At 35.3% G+C, this 17,620-nt stretch overlaps 2 protein-coding genes across 4 annotated transcripts; both read left to right on the forward strand.

Annotated features, from left to right (window-relative positions):
- Window positions 1-1,319: 1,319 nt before the first annotated feature.
- Window positions 1,320-7,160, forward strand: LOC144543592 (uncharacterized). 2 transcript variants are annotated; one of them, XM_078291913.1, is made up of 6 exons: window positions 1,320-1,881; window positions 2,776-5,091; window positions 5,331-5,384; window positions 5,756-6,080; window positions 6,403-6,483; window positions 6,813-7,160. In XM_078291913.1, the coding sequence occupies exons 1-4, from the start codon at window positions 1,420-1,422 to the stop codon at window positions 6,002-6,004; spliced, it is 3,081 nt and encodes a 1,026-aa protein (XP_078148039.1). In that variant the 5' UTR covers window positions 1,320-1,419; the 3' UTR covers window positions 6,005-6,080; window positions 6,403-6,483; window positions 6,813-7,160. The 2 variants fall into 2 exon arrangements, with proteins under 2 accessions (XP_078148039.1, XP_078148040.1); XM_078291914.1 differs by having other exon boundaries at window positions 6,945-7,160.
- Window positions 7,161-9,079: 1,919 nt separating this feature from the next.
- On the forward strand, window positions 9,080-12,641 carry LOC144543710 (superoxide dismutase [Cu-Zn], chloroplastic-like). 2 transcript variants are annotated; one of them, XM_078292075.1, is made up of 8 exons: window positions 9,080-9,350; window positions 10,295-10,356; window positions 10,439-10,478; window positions 10,856-10,951; window positions 11,021-11,052; window positions 11,139-11,211; window positions 11,299-11,352; window positions 12,415-12,641. In XM_078292075.1, exons 1-8 carry the CDS (start codon window positions 9,158-9,160, stop codon window positions 12,441-12,443), a joined length of 579 nt encoding a protein of 192 aa, XP_078148201.1. In that variant the 5' UTR covers window positions 9,080-9,157; the 3' UTR covers window positions 12,444-12,641. The 2 variants fall into 2 exon arrangements, with proteins under 2 accessions (XP_078148201.1, XP_078148200.1); XM_078292074.1 differs by lacking the exon at window positions 12,415-12,641 and adding an exon at window positions 11,494-11,578.
- The last annotated feature ends 4,979 nt before the right edge of the window (window positions 12,642-17,620 follow it).

Raw genomic sequence — 17,620 nt, forward strand, 5'->3', positions numbered from 1 at the left:
CCAATTAGAAGCCCAACAAGCTCTAAATTAGGAGTTTTCACGTCTCCAACTATGAGTTCAGGTATATGAACTTGCATTGACATTTTGGGCAATTTCAGTTCACCTATTCTGATTGAATCCAATTCAATTTAAATATTATTCCTTTGATGTTCTCTGTTGTTGGGTAATCTATGTGAAGTTTAATGAATAATATATATTCGTAATTTCTGATATATGGAAATTTTTCTAAAAAGAACTAGAAAAACTTATGAAAATTTCATTTTGAGAATTCAGCCTTAGGTCCACAACAATCTATGCTTTATAGACTGCTGTACTTTATTAAAAAGGCAACATTTTTTCAGAAAAAAATAGATCTGGCATCGAGATCTGGCTCTTCACGAAGGAGGTGGGGCCAGAATGAGCTGCAGATGTCCCTGTCGATGCTATGAGTGAGGTTTTTTCCTGGAATGATGGGTTAGCTTATGGGGAAGCTGCCACACGGTCAAGGAATTTGAGTTGCATACTGGTACTTAGTTTTTATTACTATGGTTGCTCCAATGTAATATGGTATTATTTTGTATAAATTAACTTGAATGCTTTGATGACAAATATATATATATAACTTCTTTCTTGATTCATAGGAATCTTGCAAGAAAGTGAAGGCTGTCATGAAGTACATTAGGTCTCAGGATCCATATCTGACTTCAATCTGGTTTATTTGTATTTTGAGGCAATACTTTGAATTTGGATAAGTTTTTTGTATTTAATATCATTTGTAATTGAAAGCGGGTGAGAATTGCTTACAAGAAAAAAAAAATCTTGGATGTGATGTAATTTTAAAGTATGTAATTATTTTGGATAATTTTAGGATGAAATACTAAAGTTCTTGTTTGTTTTTATTATTAACTAATACATGAATATGCAATCAATTCTTAAATTAATCACATTTAAAATAATAATCAAAGTAATATTTCAATCCCCGTTGCAACGCACGGGCACTTGACTAGTGATATAAAAACTTATAAAACATAAATAATGAACGGACAGTTTTAAATACGCGCCGGATGGTCCGTATCATTGATGTGATGTCAAACTGAAAATTTGAGTTTTACGATATTATGATGTAACTCTTATATCTGGTCAGAGAACGGAGTAGGTCCGACGGGCTCTGAAACCGTGCACTTTCGTTCAAGATCCGCGTGCACGAAATTGATGCGAGAACACACGAATATGGAAGCAGAGCACACAGATCGATAATTTAATCGAACGGTAACGAAGCCCATCCAACCTAATATAGGTCCGAAGCCCATCGGACCTACTCCTCAGTCGAATGGTTTGATGTTAATGTAACTTTCTCGGGGTTTAAATGTAAAAGCCTGCTCATCATCTCATCATCTCAGACTTTCGCCTGTGCCACAGTTACTAGCGCCGCCACCGCCGATGAACCCATCGGTTGGACCCTCCGTGCGCGTCCTTTCCCGGGCCCCACTTCCCTCCACTACTTCTACCTCTTCTCCCTCTCTATCTATCCCCTCCTTCACACCCTCTCCTCCCGCCACGGGTTCGCCCCATGACGGAATCGTGGCTGTCGGGTTTGTCGGGAGTAGCTCCTCTACTGATCTGTCCCAGCTCATAAACCGGATCATTGATTCTAACATTTTCGGGTCGGGTCGACTTGACAGAGACTTACTTGGACCCAATGGATCCGATTGGTTCAAGAATCGGAAGGTTAGTTATCACTTCGATGCTGAGAAGGACATCGTGTTTCTCCAGTTCTCTTCTTCTCTGTCTCCGTTGGGGCCTCGCATGCTGTCTGGTTCAAGCGACTGGGTTAACGGGCTTGTGCCCGAGTTGGAGGATTCTGAACTCGAGGATCTTAAAGGAATGCTGTTCATGTTCTCTGTGAGTTCCTATATTTCCTCTTTCATTCGGCTTAACGGTTGTCTGATTGCTATTTCTTTAAATGACAAGGTCCATGAATTGCCTCATCAGCATCAACTCTAGAGGTTGCTGACAAATTCACAATGAATTGATCAGGTTATTAGCGAAAGTCAATTTTATAATTTAATGGATGTGTAAAATACAAAATCAATAAACTGTGATACAGGGTTCTAAATAGCGCGCTATAGCACACTATAGCGGCGTAATATGGACATGGCGTCATTTTTTAGCCGTTCCGCTATGACGCGATAAACACTATTTAAACCTTTGCTGTGGTATATAGTAGCATCAATAATAATTACTTTCACAAGCTTTTGTTTCAATAAGAGATATTGGTGATATACTTTGGAACAGTAAGTTAAAAACCCACCTTATGGATCACAATCTTATTTGCAGCACTTGCATGCTTAAAGTGAGCCTATTGTAGTTTCTACACAGCCTGTCCCAAGCCTGAAAAAAGGAGGGTTCGTGATAGGCTTGACGAGCCAGCGGTAAAAAAAAAACAGCCTCTTTATGGAAATGAAACCCTCACGAATTGGGCAGAAGTGGTACTAGGATGGGTGACAACCTGGGAAGTCCCTGTGTTGCTGATTCCGGTTGTGGTTCATTTCTAGCCTACCCCAACTTGTTTCGGAATAAAGGCTTTGAAGAAGAAGACAGACTGGATGAAAAATAATGAATCTTAATATTACAAAATAAGGCATCAAGTTGCTTAGAATTGTAGCATAGACTTTAAATCTACCATATTTATATTTCTTTCTTTCAGCATGCTTTATAGATACTGCATGTTGTCATAATATCAATTCACACTTTGCAATTTGTGAGCTGAATCAATGCTCTTGTGTTTGTTTGCAGGTTTGCCATGTTATCATTTTTCTACACGATGGGCAACGATTTGACCCTCAAATGTTGAAGAGATTTCGACTTTTGCAAACCTCAAAACAAGCACTGTCACAATCTATCAAGTTTGAAGAAAATCCAAAATCAAATTCTATTTCAGACCCTTCACCTGCCACCACTCATGCAAATACATCATTGCCGCAATTGGTCCAACGTGGTCCCCATCTGTCAGTTACCAGTTCTAACCTGTCGGCTTCTGCGGGTCAATCATCACCTGTAATCCTTTTTGCCTTACAAGACAATTTTTCTGATGCATCATTGTCAACTACTGACAATGCTACCTTTGGAAAAAACGACAGTGCCTTTAGGAAACGGTTAACTGCATCCTTAGAAACGCAACTGCGGTTCCTGATGAAGAAGCTGCATCTCAGTTTGCGAGTTACTGGTAAGTCAAGTTACGTGCCCCTGTTCTCACTTGATGCATCTAGGGTCGTCACTCTTATAGACCGGCCAACTAATCGGAGAGGTGAACCACTGAATTTCCTTACTGGCCTTATTGAAACGGCATTGTCATCCAAACTAGCTTTTGATTTTTTAACTAATGAGAATACAAGCCATTTTACGAATAATGAGGAGGTGCAAGTTATACGGGATTTCATTTTCCGGCAATCAGAGATGCTGAGAGGTCGTGGAGGTGGAGCTGCTGGTAACTCAGGTTCTAATTCAATGTCTGGTGTGGGTACGGTGGCGGCTGCTGCTATTGCAGCTGTAACATCATCAGCTGCTGTAAAACCTGTTACGGGTATTGAGTTACCGTCCCTTGATAAATGGCTGTCAGCAAGCACATCAATCCTAAATTCATTAACTTCTCTAAAAATCAATTTTACTGAAGGTGAAAGTGACAACAGTAATAATATAATGGCAGCGTTATCTTGCTTGGAAAAAGGTACGAGTGTCAATACAAAATTTTCCATTTCGTGGTGTGAAAGTGAACTTCCAAATGCAAGGGAAGTGTACTTGCGGGATTTGCCATCATTTTACCGCACCTGCACACACAAGGAGCATCTGACTAAGGCACTGGAAGCTTTCCAAGCAGCTGTTAAAGGACCTGCTGTAAGTTCCTTCATGATTAAGTTGGAGAAAGAGTGCAACTCAATATGGGAAAACGGGAGGCAACAGTGTGATATTTCTAGCTTGGCAGGAAAACCATGCATGCTCCAAAGACACAATATGGACGATTCGGTTATTAGAAGAGAACATTGTAGTGGTTATTACTTTTTGCTTGCATGTGCATGCGGGCGGTCTAGGGCACTGAGAGATGACCCATTTGATATTGAGACTGCTAATGTGAAATTCTGTTTGTTGCCCAAGTGTGAGGGTCTCTTACCGACAGTTGAAATACCCGTTGCCGATGGTGTTAGTACAGTTATGGCCTGTGCCTGGCGGTTGATGCGGGTTGGTGGTGCAGGGTATTATAAACCTGAAAAGGGTTTATTACAAATGGGCTTTTGCACTAGAGAGAAGTATCTCTTTCAATGGAAGATTAAAAACACCTCAGACAGTGATACAAATGATCAATCCTCATCAGTAAAATGCTCCGAAATGATTAAAGAAGCTAGTAAGAAACAAGTTGCATCTGATTTGGGAATCAATTCCGGCAAAGATTTTCTGAGTTCTACCACAAAGAAGCCCTTTTCTGAAGTTGTGGCTGGTACAGTGATGACTGATTCTGAGTTCCCTGCTCTCCAAAAAATGCACTTGAAACCCAGTATTAGCCATAAGGACACAAAACAAAGCAAGTCTAGCAGTCCTCGAAATGAAGTTAAGAATGAAAACAAAATCTATTCTGGAGATGCTCAGATAATTAACAATGATGTTCCTGTAATTAACAAAGATGAGGGAACCAAAGAGAATAAATCCATGCGAGAGTTTATAGTGCGTGTTGGTTTTGAGCACGAGTGTCCTCATGGCCACAGATTCTTGCTATCTGAAAAGCACTTAAAAGGCCTTGACTTGCCATTTCTCTCTGAGAAGAGTCAGGAAAAAAACCTAGGGAATAAGAAGGGTTTTCCAACAAAAGTGCTGCTGAGTAGCACAACAAAGGCAAACAAAATGAAGGACGTATCAGTAAAGCGCAGTAACCAACCTGTTCATATGTCCGGTATTGCTAATGAAAATGAAAAGTATAAAGATGGGGGGAGAGCATTTTCTCTATTGAACCGGAAATTACCAATATTTATGAACTGCCCCCACTGTGGTCGATCTGAGAAGCAGACCTCACAGCAGGTCAAATTTGCCGGTACCACCTCACAGCTTCAGCGAATTTTTATTGTAAGTTAAAAAGATGAAAAAAGGATTAGATTAAATTTATACAACTTTAATTTTAATGGTGAAGAATGCTATTGTACCCCATTAGTTCATGTTTCTATCCGTACAAACTGGTGCAGCATTGACATTTTCATCTCTGCTTTACATCCTAGTTTTCATAACCCGGTTGATTTCAGCCAGTCCTTGAACTTAACTTTGTGACACAGTGGGCACAATCAGATTCACTTCTTACATGCATGCAGGTGACACCGTCATTTCCTGTGCTACTCGCCACCTGTCCTGTTGTTCAATTTAAGGTATGTGCAGGTTCATGTTACTGTAGAATATTTCGCTAGTAAATTGAGATTTTTTAGACGTACCTTTTGTTTTTGTGCCACTACGTTTTTTTGCGTTTAATTTCCTAGTGCATTATTTAATTTGATAAAAATTGGCAGATTTAAAAGATAATCCTCCCAATTCTTGTCCGATCCTTGAGATTAACAAGAATTTTAAAAGTATTTCCATTAGTTACATTTCCATAAGTGCAACCTAGGATGTTTTTTTATAATTTAAACCAGACAAAAAATGTGGACCATAAGTTTGCATAATTAATTGTTTTTTTCTTAACAGGCAATCTCTTGGTGTTTTCTGTTCCTTTTGTAAAGAAACCTTTATTTGTCATTTTCAGGACTCGTGCTTGCCGGAGTCGGTTGCAAACCGAGAGCAGCAGTCAAGATTTGGGTTTGGGTCTAGGGTTATGTTACCGCCCGATAGCTTTCTCACACTGAAGCTTCCATTCATTTATGGTGTTGAGATGGATAGTGGTAGTCTGTACCCGCTTAACCCATTAGACCATCATCCGGAGCGCACTGCATGGCTGGTCGAAGGAACTGCCTTGCAACTCATCTCGATTGGGAATTTCCCTGCTGTGGTGTGAAATTAATAAAATTTGAGTGTGAAGTGGGTTTCTAGAAGGAATTAATGTTAACCAGACCTGCTGTAATGTGCCAAAGGTGAGGTTAATTGCTTATGTGCACACCTTTGTAATACATGTGAAATATCAAAAAGGATGAGAAATATCATCCATGCCTCACATTTTCTTATTTTCTCAGAAGGTTCCCAGACTACCATCTCACAGTTTCTCTGTGTTAGAGAAAGAAAGAATAAAAAAAAATTGGGACTCTCGGTATAGATAATTCCTGGTTTTATTGGAGTACATGTCTTGAGGTCCTCTTGGTTGTAGGGAGCACGAGTTTCAACGTCGCATGCTATGCACATGTAAAATTTGAGATTATCATCATGAATGATTATTTTATTTTTATTCTAATGTTTCAGTTGGTCGGGCATGCATTTGGATATTGCGATATTGCAGTTTTAAAAGGGCACTGGGTGAGCATATCAATTGTTCATGATAAGGTAAGAAGATTCATTTTGTTGTGATTTTTCTTTTTAAATTTTAATGGATTTTTCTTTTAAAGACAATACCATAAAAAATGCTGCATCTCCTTAATCAAACTACTGGCGTATTGTTGTGGAGTCCCTCAGACTATTAATAATATACTGCTTCAGTTTGTTTCAGTTTGTTTTCAATCTTAATTTGTGGTTGTTCAATGAATATAAGGCACTATACGCCAACTATTGATTCTTTGGTATACACCATTTGATTTGTGGTCCTTGTCTAGCTTCATCTCATGTAAAATAGATGTCCAAACAAATATTTCCATTGACATTGTATTTCTAACCAGGTATACTTTGTTTATTGGAGTGAACTACTTGGACCAGATCACTGATACAAGTTTTGCTGATTAAATTTCAATTATTATGGTGCTTGTGCTTTCCTAAAGTTAAATGAGCTTACGGTTCGGTTGCACTATCAGATTTACATCACCAAGCTAGCACACAATGAAGATTCATGCTTGGGTCTGGTTGCACTATCAGATTTACATCACCACGCTAGCACACAATGAAGATTCATGCTTGGGTGTACGGGATCATATCACATGTTAAGAGGCCAGAATGCAAAATTCCATGCATTATTATGTACTTTAATATTAGTTTGATGAATCAATTGCTCAGTGTAGAAAGAAAAATGGTTATTTGCTAGTCTTTTTTTTTCCTTTATTTTTCTTGCATTGAGATAGAACCTACACGGCCTTCCAGCGGAATAATCAAGTTGAGGAATGCGGCTCTGTTTTATATCCCTGGTTCGGGACGGTTAAAATTTTCTTCTGTTCCATGCTTGAATCATTGTGTTGGTAAAAAAAATGTAGGATTAAAAAAATGAGGAGGGTTCAAATGCCTCCACCGTGTTTTTATTTTTAAAAACTTAAATAACTCAAAGTTTAAAACTTAAACGTCAAAATAAAACCGTTAGATGTGATCTATGTTATTTTCTCTGTGTTCATAAAAAAATTATCACATTTTGATTTTTCTTTTATGTGAATCAATAAGTTAAAAAATCAACGCTTAGAAATTATCCACATTAATATACATTTTTATAAGCTCAAGATGATAACCAGAACAAAGTTAAAATGCCATAATTTTTTACACGTGCATACATAAAATGATGTAGATCACATTTAACGGTCTTATTTTGAATTTTAAGATTTAAATTTTGAGTTATTAAAATTTTTAAAAATGAAGGCATGATGGAGACAAAAAAAATGGAGGCATTTGAACCCTCCCCTCAAAAATTATGTGTTTGTTGTATTTTTGTTAAATATTCTTGCACTTTATGTCATGTATATTTTATCTGCATCTAAAAAAGTATTTATCCTTGACATAACTTTAAAATTTATTTCTAATAGTGTAATATACAAGTGTTTTTATTATTAAGAAGAAATTGTAAAACCCAGTTTCTTAACTAACGCTATTTCAAGTAAAAAAATTCAAACAACATTAATAATATTTGAAAGCACAAAGTTAGACCGACTACTGTTCTTTTAATTAAAATAATTTTATTCTTACATAAATATTTTTCACTGTCCATGTGCACCAATATTGAGTGGAGGTGGTGAGATGGGACTATGGGAGTTAGAAAAGGCTGGTCAAGATATGACCTCAGCTAAACCAATTATAAGAGATGCATGTATGAACGAGACGAAAACTGTGGGCTAATTCGACATCCCATTCCCTGTTTCTGATTCCTGCCAAACAATCGTGCTAGATTAATTTCTAATCCCGATTTAAGCAAACCACGGACAAGTTTAACATCTGTCTATTACAAATGTTATTTTCATTAAAATTATATTCAACACTATCGTAGTTTGTAATTAATGTATAATAAATAAACATATATTGTCCATGATATAATACTATATTTAAACACGTATACACAGCGCAATTTGATATTTGTTAGGTGAGAAGACCATCAATAGTTCAATACACAGCGCAAATTGATATTCCATAAAGAGTGTTAGGTTTCAATATATTTTAAATGTGCCCCATTTACTTGCTATCATACATCCGATTCAGACATTCAGTTCCTCTTTGTTTATTTTGATCAGATAATTCTTGTATCATGCTTCTCTCATTTAAATCATCTATCATCGAGAGTCGAGACCTGTAAATCATACACCGGGAACATTCATGAACATGTAAAAGACTAAAAACAAACCTCCGGCGCATTGAATACAATCCAGTGCAATACCTGACCGTGTAGAATGAGATCTTGATTCGTCCGTTTTTATCTAGCACGAATCTCAAAACGGACCCCTATAATCCCAATGTCACCGAATTTTGGCTCGGTGGGAGTATAGTATTCTATCCCTGCGATACTCACTCCTGGCGCTTTAGTCTACTTTTCTAAATACTTATCCACTGAGGTAACATGATATTTTTGTTAAGATCCTGACCGTCCGATCAGAATCAGAGCCAATTCGGTCCGAGGTAGATGCACAGGATGCTTCAATATTCGGGCGGTATCTGATTGAACGGTCCAGATTTAAACAGAAATATTATGTTACCTCAGGTGATATGAATACCACTTATCTAACCTCAGTGCCTCACTTGTGTGGTGGGCTCACCGGCTCACCGCGCCACGAAAAGCGCCTCAATTTCTCTCTCCATTTGGCGAAAACTGGAGACGGGGATGGATACTCAGGCGGGAGCAATCCGGCGGCTCCAGCACCTCCAGTCGACTCTCTCGGCTCATCCACAACCTCCCCTCCCTTCCTCTTCCTTCAATTTCTCCGCCACCGCCGCTACTGCCAAGAAGGCCGTGGCTGTGCTCAAAGGAAACTCTCAGGTCCATGGCGTCGTCACTCTTCTACAAATATCCGATGGTGCCTCTCTCTCTCTCTCTCTCTCTCTCTCTCTCGTATTATGGGATGCTTTAATCGGATAATTGCGCATATGATAAGGAGAGCCACTATGGTTAGCACTATCAGTTAGGATTGTTTGATGAGACCTGAAGGGTTTAGCAAGCAATTCGTGAGTACTTCGTCAGCACAACTAGAAACAAATGCATAGAAGGATTTCTGTTTTCTAGGAATTCCACCTGAATATACTGACAATTACCAAATAAGGAAGAAGAATCTGAAATTACCAAAGGATCAATCACAGCCATGAATCATAACCATGCACCGTAACTTTTCTGGGAAGAAAATATAAAATAGTAAATTGGGAACATTTGTGAACAAGTTAAGAGAATGATCTCAAGTGGCTATCTAGTTGTGGGCCTCATACCCCATTGAAAGATGCATTAACATACTTTTTTTTTTTTTGCTTCACCTCCACTGACAACTCAGTGTTCAATTAAAAAGACTGTTTCACAAGACAAACTGATATCTGCGGATGCTGAGGCATTCGCATGTTTTTGGTGGTTCTGAAACTTTACATACTCCACTGCAACAATAGAGACTTTCTCTTATATAGATGAATAATTATCAAATTGTGTTATGTATATGTTATTTTTTAAAGATTTTGAGACGGTTGTGCATGCACTTGAACAAAGAAAAGAGAAAAAAAAAAAATGAAATAATAGTGGGTATGAACAGAGGTTGATTTTTAGTTTGCCTGGTAGGACAGTGTGGTCATGTGGCCTTAGTTTTATATGCCGGGTGGTGTACTTATTGAGAACTGGACATGCTCTTGTTTTATTATTAATTCATAGGAGCAAAATTGAATCATCGAAAATCACATGTTCAAGAGATTAATTGAATGGTGAATGAATTTTTTTGTTCTATACTCAATGGTTGTGTTTTCTTTTTGTGCTCTCTTCTTGTAGGTCCTACAACAGTGAAAGTCCAGGTCACTGGGCTAACTCCTGGGCCCCATGGGTTCCACCTTGTAAGTGCTTGATTCACATTGTCTACTTCTTCTATTTTGTGTTGTTTTTAGTGCACTTAATCATTCTTCATAAATATTTCAGCATGAGTATGGTGACACCACAAATGGCTGCATATCAACAGGTATCTTTGCCAAGGTGCACAATTTTTTTTTTATCAATTTGTCCTCATTTGTTACCTATTCTCAATTTCTTCTCAATCATGTGATTATGCACCAAATGTCTCAGGAAAAAAAAATTTAGGCAATTCATAAACTATACTTGTGTCATTTCACTTATGTTAGGACTTTTGCCTGTAAAAATACTGAAAATTAAATTATTTATTCTTGTTCTACCAAAACCAAAAACGTAATACAATGACCCGCTTTTACTGGTACTAGAAAGTCGCATGGTAGTTCAATGACACCAATTTATACTTCACATATTTGGCTCTGTATACTTTTGTTGAAGTTTTAAAACTGGATTTATACAAGTATTATTGATATGATAAAGTGTATGTAGGGCCTCATTTCAACCCAAAAAAAATGAAACATGGTGCTCCGGAGGATGAAATTCGTCATGCTGGTGATCTGGGAAATATCATTGCTAATTCTGAAGGTATGAATAAATTTAAAGACAACTTATTTTGATCTGGAATGTTCTTTAATTTTGTCTTCCTTTCTGTAGGAGTTGCCGAAGCAACCATTGTTGACAATCAGGTATTACTAATTAATTGGTCAATGTGGTGAGTTCTACCCTTTATTACAGTGATAATCATTTAATAATAGTTTATAATTTGATTAAGATTCCATTAAGTGGCCCAAATTCGGTGATAAGGGCATTTGTGGTTCATGAGCTAAAGGATGATCTGGGTAAAGGTAATACTTCAAATTAGTAAACAAATTAGTGAATTTTTCTCTATTAAATATTAGGTCTGATCTTTAAGGGACCATATTCTTTGACAGGAGGTCATGAACTGAGCCTTACCACTGGAAATGCTGGAGGGAGATTGGCTTGTGGTAAGTTTATTTAATTTATGTTCAATATCTATTTGTAAATGGATTAGCTAGTTTCTATAGTTTATCCGGAGAGTAGTACTTACAATTATTTTTATCACAAGTGGATTACATATTAATTGATGCATCTTTGGTTTTACTGAGGCTGGATCGTACATGCCAATGTTAGGTTTGAGACATGAGAATCCAATTGAACACAATCAAATAAAGAGAAGCAAAAAAAAAAAAAAAAAAATCAATATGTAACTTGTATGGATAAATCCAGGGTGGGTATATAAATACTGGTCCTACTCAGTATTGCTGACATCAAATACTAAATTTATTTTGTTGACTGCTGTACTTGTACTGACTAGTACTAATTCACCAGCATGTAACCCAATACTCCGAACTACCTTATTTTTGTATCATTTTCTTTTTTTTCAAATTGCAATTATACTATTATATATGCAATACACCTAGTATTTTCATGTTTGCCTTCCTATCTACATATTTTACGGTTATTTTAATATAAAAACTTTACTAAAGGAGCAGTTAAGTCATACAAATCATTTGTCCTAGAGTTTTCTTCTCGAGAAAATAATATGTTTTGTTGTTTTGGGTTAATTTTGAAATAAATGTCCATTATTTTGGTCAAACATGTAATGCATTTGCTGCTAAAAGAATATAAATTACTTATTAATTCCTACTTGAACATAACTTTTGCATTACTCTAGGAGACAAATGATTTATTAACAGGAGTAAAGTTAAAATTCAAATTTATATTCCACCAAAAACTCGTGCAAGACCCAAATGGCCAAACCTATTGGTTGTTCCACTTATGCAATTGTTTTCCTTATTTTTCGAAAATTACCAAAACTATGAAAACAACAACTACAAAATTATTTGGATCATTACACACTCCCTCCCTTAAATTAAGCCGCAGCATGTAAATGTAGCCCGTTGTCGATTTCATGCTATCTTGGCATCCACCCAAATGGGAGTCATCTACATTGGTAAAATGCTATATTTCAGAGTATTCAGTGGATTTTACATTGACTTTGTACTTCGATTTTATTAATGGTGCAGGAGTAGTTGGATTGACTCTGCAAGAGTGATCGTTCAATTAATGTTTTTTTTTGTTCTGTAATTTTGATATAAATTTCTCTTTGTATTATATCACTTGTTAAAGGAAAACAACTATTGTTTTCTTTTGGACCTTAGAAATAAAACCTTGAAGACACAAATAAAACATCAAAGGCAAAAAAAGGTAGCGCTTTGAATAAATTTTTATTATGGTTAGACAAAAGACACTATCTAAATCCCTTGATCTCCGTCAGGAACTATATTTGTGCTTTTAAAAACAGTTATTTTTTCCATTGGAGAAATTGTTTAATAACTTTTTGTTTACTATTTTCTAACAATTCTTCTGCTGTACGGTAATTCATGACAAGATTAGTACCTGATTAATAAACACTGTAATAAGGGGTTAAAATGGTCTGGATTCGGATCTAATAATGCTAAACTTATATCCATCTCTGGATTCCATTTGGTGAACAAATACGGATATATGAATGCTAAACGACTGCCTAAATTTAAAATTATATACACACCAATGGCAATATGGTATCATGGATATGGATACCTATTTAGATAACTTGTAATATTGATACTATCAATAAATGTACAACATAAACTTTGAAATTTCAATATTGATGACTTGCATATATTAATACTTAATAGCAAATAATATATGCAAGTATACAAAATATGAAATATGAGAAGTCTTTAAAAAAAGAAAAAAGATCTGAGGTTAATAGGAAATTCGGATATCCATAACCGACACTATTTTGGAAGCGAGGTCTTTTTTTTTTTTTTTTTGAGATATGCCCGTAGGCCCCACACTCACACATCTTCCAGCCTTTGGCTAGAATCGAACCCACATCTCTCAAAGGAGAGTGGGGTATCTTTACCAACTGCAAGTCTAATTACATTAATATCCTTAAACCATAACTGATGAGTAAAGAACATTTATTTATCCATTTATATAACCAAAGTTTAGGAGTTCTAACGTTTCTAACTGCTCTGTTTAAACCAAAAGGAAGGCATTCAGCTATAGCACTTCGTCCTTCATATTATTTTTTTTAAATTTGTTTTATTATATCTCCATCACCACCTAGCTAATACTCTAATATGACTATAAATTATTCAGATTTGTATATGCATCATTTTTTTGTATATTTAATAATTATCCCTATTTCATTTATAAATAATTATACAGTTGTTTGGCGGATTTCAGAAATAAATATTCATTTCTTTCTTAGTCCTAAATAATTTAAGTTCAATGTTAAGGATTTCAAGTTTTACGAGATTTGAGCAGAATTTTCTTAAGAAAAAGTTGAAAATAGAGCTTTCATTTGATGTAAGGATTCGTGCATAACTATTTAACTATTTTTTAAGATAAAAAATGAGAATCCAATCCCTCACCTTTAAACATTCACTAATAATTAAGAATCTCATCCGAATTTAGAACAATTTGAGCAGAAGTTATCCAAACTTTTCCAGTTTCAGCTTCACTGAAAAAAAAGGACATGGAAGGTTTTAATTAAATTATTAGTTGATGTATATTTTCCAGTGTTGTAAAAAATGTCCATTTAGACTGATTAATTGCCCAATTAGTTGTTGACGGTGATCAATTCGTCATGAATTTTTTGACTAATTGACCGATTATTTCCGATTATAGCTGATTATTCCCGATTATTCTCGATTAATCACTTGGCGGTACCCTATCCGTCCGACTGCATTGTATTATTCTTTTTTTTCAAACTTTTAATTGAAGTCAGAATGGTATTAGCAAATCTCAAATAATAAAATACACATATAATTTGGTCGTTCATAAATAAATAAATAAAAAGATACAACTTAGAATGCATCAAGCATGTTGAGCTGCATATTCCAATAAAATATGAAATCTTGAGATATTCCTAAATTACCTTTATACTTTTAAACAAAATTCTCTTGTGATTGGGCAACTCAGTATCTAAGCATATCTTTGATGCTACTAAGTTTCAGATCATATATTATAATTTGCTAAGATGAAGACGGACAAACCCAAGTACATTTCCATGTGTATCAAATGCATATGATTATATGTAATGCAAAATTATATTTCTTTTACTTGGTTCTTGCTAGCACATATATAAAAAAAATTAAATATATAATCCTTTCATGAAACATTGATAGTTGCCCTCCATTCACTAATTAATTAATTACCAAACCTAATACAATTCCTGACATGTGGCACCCAATTCTCCATCTTAGAAACATGAAGCCAGTTTTTAAATATTATTTGACAAGTCAAATTAAATGAATGACACCTTCTGTCTTTAATTATATTTATGTCACAGTACATGTTTGCTTCTCCTCTCAAATTCCAGCAGCAGGTTCTCTGTTTCTTTCCACTTCTCTTGGTGGAATGGCACGTTGTAAGATTATTCATTTCCATGTACTGTTCCTGGTATCTTCTTATATAGCAAACAGATTCCCAAAATAAAACTGGCACTAAATTTAAGATAATATTTTTAACAGAACAGTTTTGACTTAATGCTGCGTGCTGCATGAAGCCAAATTAAACTGCTCTGTTGAAATATTTACATTTACCGTTCTCTCAAGCAAATTCAATATCTCTTGAGCAATTTAATTACCAGTGAGAATTTTTCTACATTAAATTGATGTCTGAATGATCTAACATAGTTGTAGTGTGAAATGATATCTTTTCGCAGTATAGTTGATTAGTTATTATATGACATAAAATGTTGAAAAGTCAAAGTCCTGGTTTTGGTGACAACAATGGTTTTGTTTATTTATTATCAAAATTTGAACAAAAACAAGTGTGCGAATAAATCCTTTCTTTTATCTTGTCTTTTATTCAAAATATGCTTAAAAGTAGAGCTGTCGCTGATTGTCAAAAGAGAAAAAAGAATCACTCTAATTAAAAAAAAATTAAATAAAGAAATATCCAGACTCCTGTGTAATGATTTGGTACCAACTAACAAAGTTTAACATGATTTGTTCCGTATTAAAATTTGTAAGAGATTTGAAATTGCTCTCTCACTTGTACATTTTATTGAAATAAATTCCTTTGCTTATAGATGGTGTTATAGTGGCTTTGTGTCAGTATCTATTGTAAGCACAAAAAGGTTGTTTGTGTATGTATATCACCAACGGTTCCAATTGATGCAAGTGGCCAATTAAATATATACAACCAAATATGAAAAGGATTTTACATCTGAATTCTCCTTTTGGGGTCCTTTTCACCTAAATTCTGAACTTTTTGGGCAGTAACCTATTAAGCTAAGAGAATTTGACTCTTCAAATAATATGCTTAATCAATAAATAATAATATTTTTCTTCAAGTATTTTCTGCAGTCATTTGGATACCTGTCTTTTCATTTGTTCCACTTTTGTACTTTGGAATCTTTTTGAAAATTACACTAAAGAGCACATAATTGTTTTCAAGTTTTATGCACTAGAGATCAAGGGTTTTCCTATTGGTGTAGATCGATTTAATCTAGGTTTTTTTGAAAGAAAGATGAAGGTTTAGCGTTTCAAATTTTAAATTACGCTCTTGGATGTTATTTTCATTCTGCTGATACTTTGATATGAACATGAATATGCTCATTAAACTTATATATTTTTTTAAATAAACACCTTTTAAGTTTAATTTTTATTTTTATTTTACTTTTTCATTTAATAAAAAATATTACACTGTACCTTGTTCATTACTAAAAAAATATTTTACAGTTGGTTATTGTTTAAAGTGATTAGGACATAAAAATAATCAGTGCTAAGTACTAACCACTTTAAGAATGTATAGAATTTTTCCATTATGTGAAATTTATTTTTTCTCTGTTGCATATATTGTTGTTAATCTTTTCACAAAATAGCTCCTAATTGAATCTTTCGGCAAAATCAGTTGTTGAAACAATTAGTACTTCAATTTGCAACAACAAAAAATGAATTAAGAAAAAATGATGGCACATTTGAAAAAATAAAATAAAGTAGGTCATTGTTGCTTCAGAGGACCAGTTACAAGAACTGTCGGTTTGAGCAATATTTTGCAATTCAATTTAATAAGCAATTAATTAATGTCATAATGTGTGTAAATGTAATTTGCGTGCGATTTATGTTAAATAAAGGTGAACAGTCCACTTAATTAATTCCCTACAATGAGTGATTAGCACTTCACAATGTAGAAAGCTAGAGAACACATGATTTTGTAGAATTTTCGGTTAGGTTACTGATTACTGGTACAAAGACTAGATGAATTATTTTTACAAAAATTGCACAAGATATATGTTCAAAGGAAAAATAAAATATCTGAAAATTACAAAATTCGATTTCATAATACATTCTACATGAAATGATTCTAGAGGTGGAAACCAAACAGGGGTTATGTTACATGCATACATCCCTGCCACTAAAATGTACAGCGTAACAGTAGGAAAAAGAAAAGATGAGAGATAGAGAGAATCAGAGAAGGAAAGGTATCCCACTAATTAATCCAAATTAAATAGAATAAACAAAACCATAGCTTAACCACAGTATCAATTCAAACCCATTAATTACACAGTTTCTTTATTCTTGATTTAGTTTTGGTATTACTTGTAATTGGCTGTTTCTTCTCTTTTAATTTAACCCCATGTGAAAATCAGAAAATGTCAAACCCTTTTTTTTAAGCCCCGTGTTAATGGTCATGTCACGCAATTAAAGCTCAAACGTGAACCAAATGTACCTGATTTTCTCTGGCTCTGTGCTGTGTAGTGTAGTGTACAGTTGCTTTCTTTTCCCCCATAGATTTTATTGTAATTGCTACTGGACTAGTGATTGGTAAACGGGCCGGGCCGGGCGGTCCGGGCAAAACCCGGGCACGGGCACGGGTAGCCACGGTCACGGGCGTCACGGGCACACGGGTACAACGGGCCGGGCGTCACGGGTTTTTTTTTCAAAAATTCTGCCCTGCCCGTTTAATACCCGTGCCTGTCACGGGTTCGGGGGCAGGACGGTCCGGGTACCGGGGGCCGGGCGGTCCGGTCCGGTCCGGGTCCGGACCGGTTTTTTTTTTTTTTCTGTTTTTTGTTTCTGTTTTTCTGTTCTGGTTTTTTTCTTTTGGTTTTTTTTTCGGTTTTTTTGTTCTGTTTTTTTGGTTCTGTTTTTTTGGTTCTGTTTTTTTTTTTCTGTTTTTTGTTTCTGTTTTTTTTCAGTTTTTCTGTTCGGTTTTTCGGTTCTATTTTTT

The sequence above is a fragment of the Carex rostrata genome, chromosome 25 (assembly GCF_964058835.1).
Source record: "Carex rostrata chromosome 25, lpCarRost1.2, whole genome shotgun sequence".
NCBI classification, from domain to species: Eukaryota; Viridiplantae; Streptophyta; class Magnoliopsida; order Poales; family Cyperaceae; genus Carex; species Carex rostrata.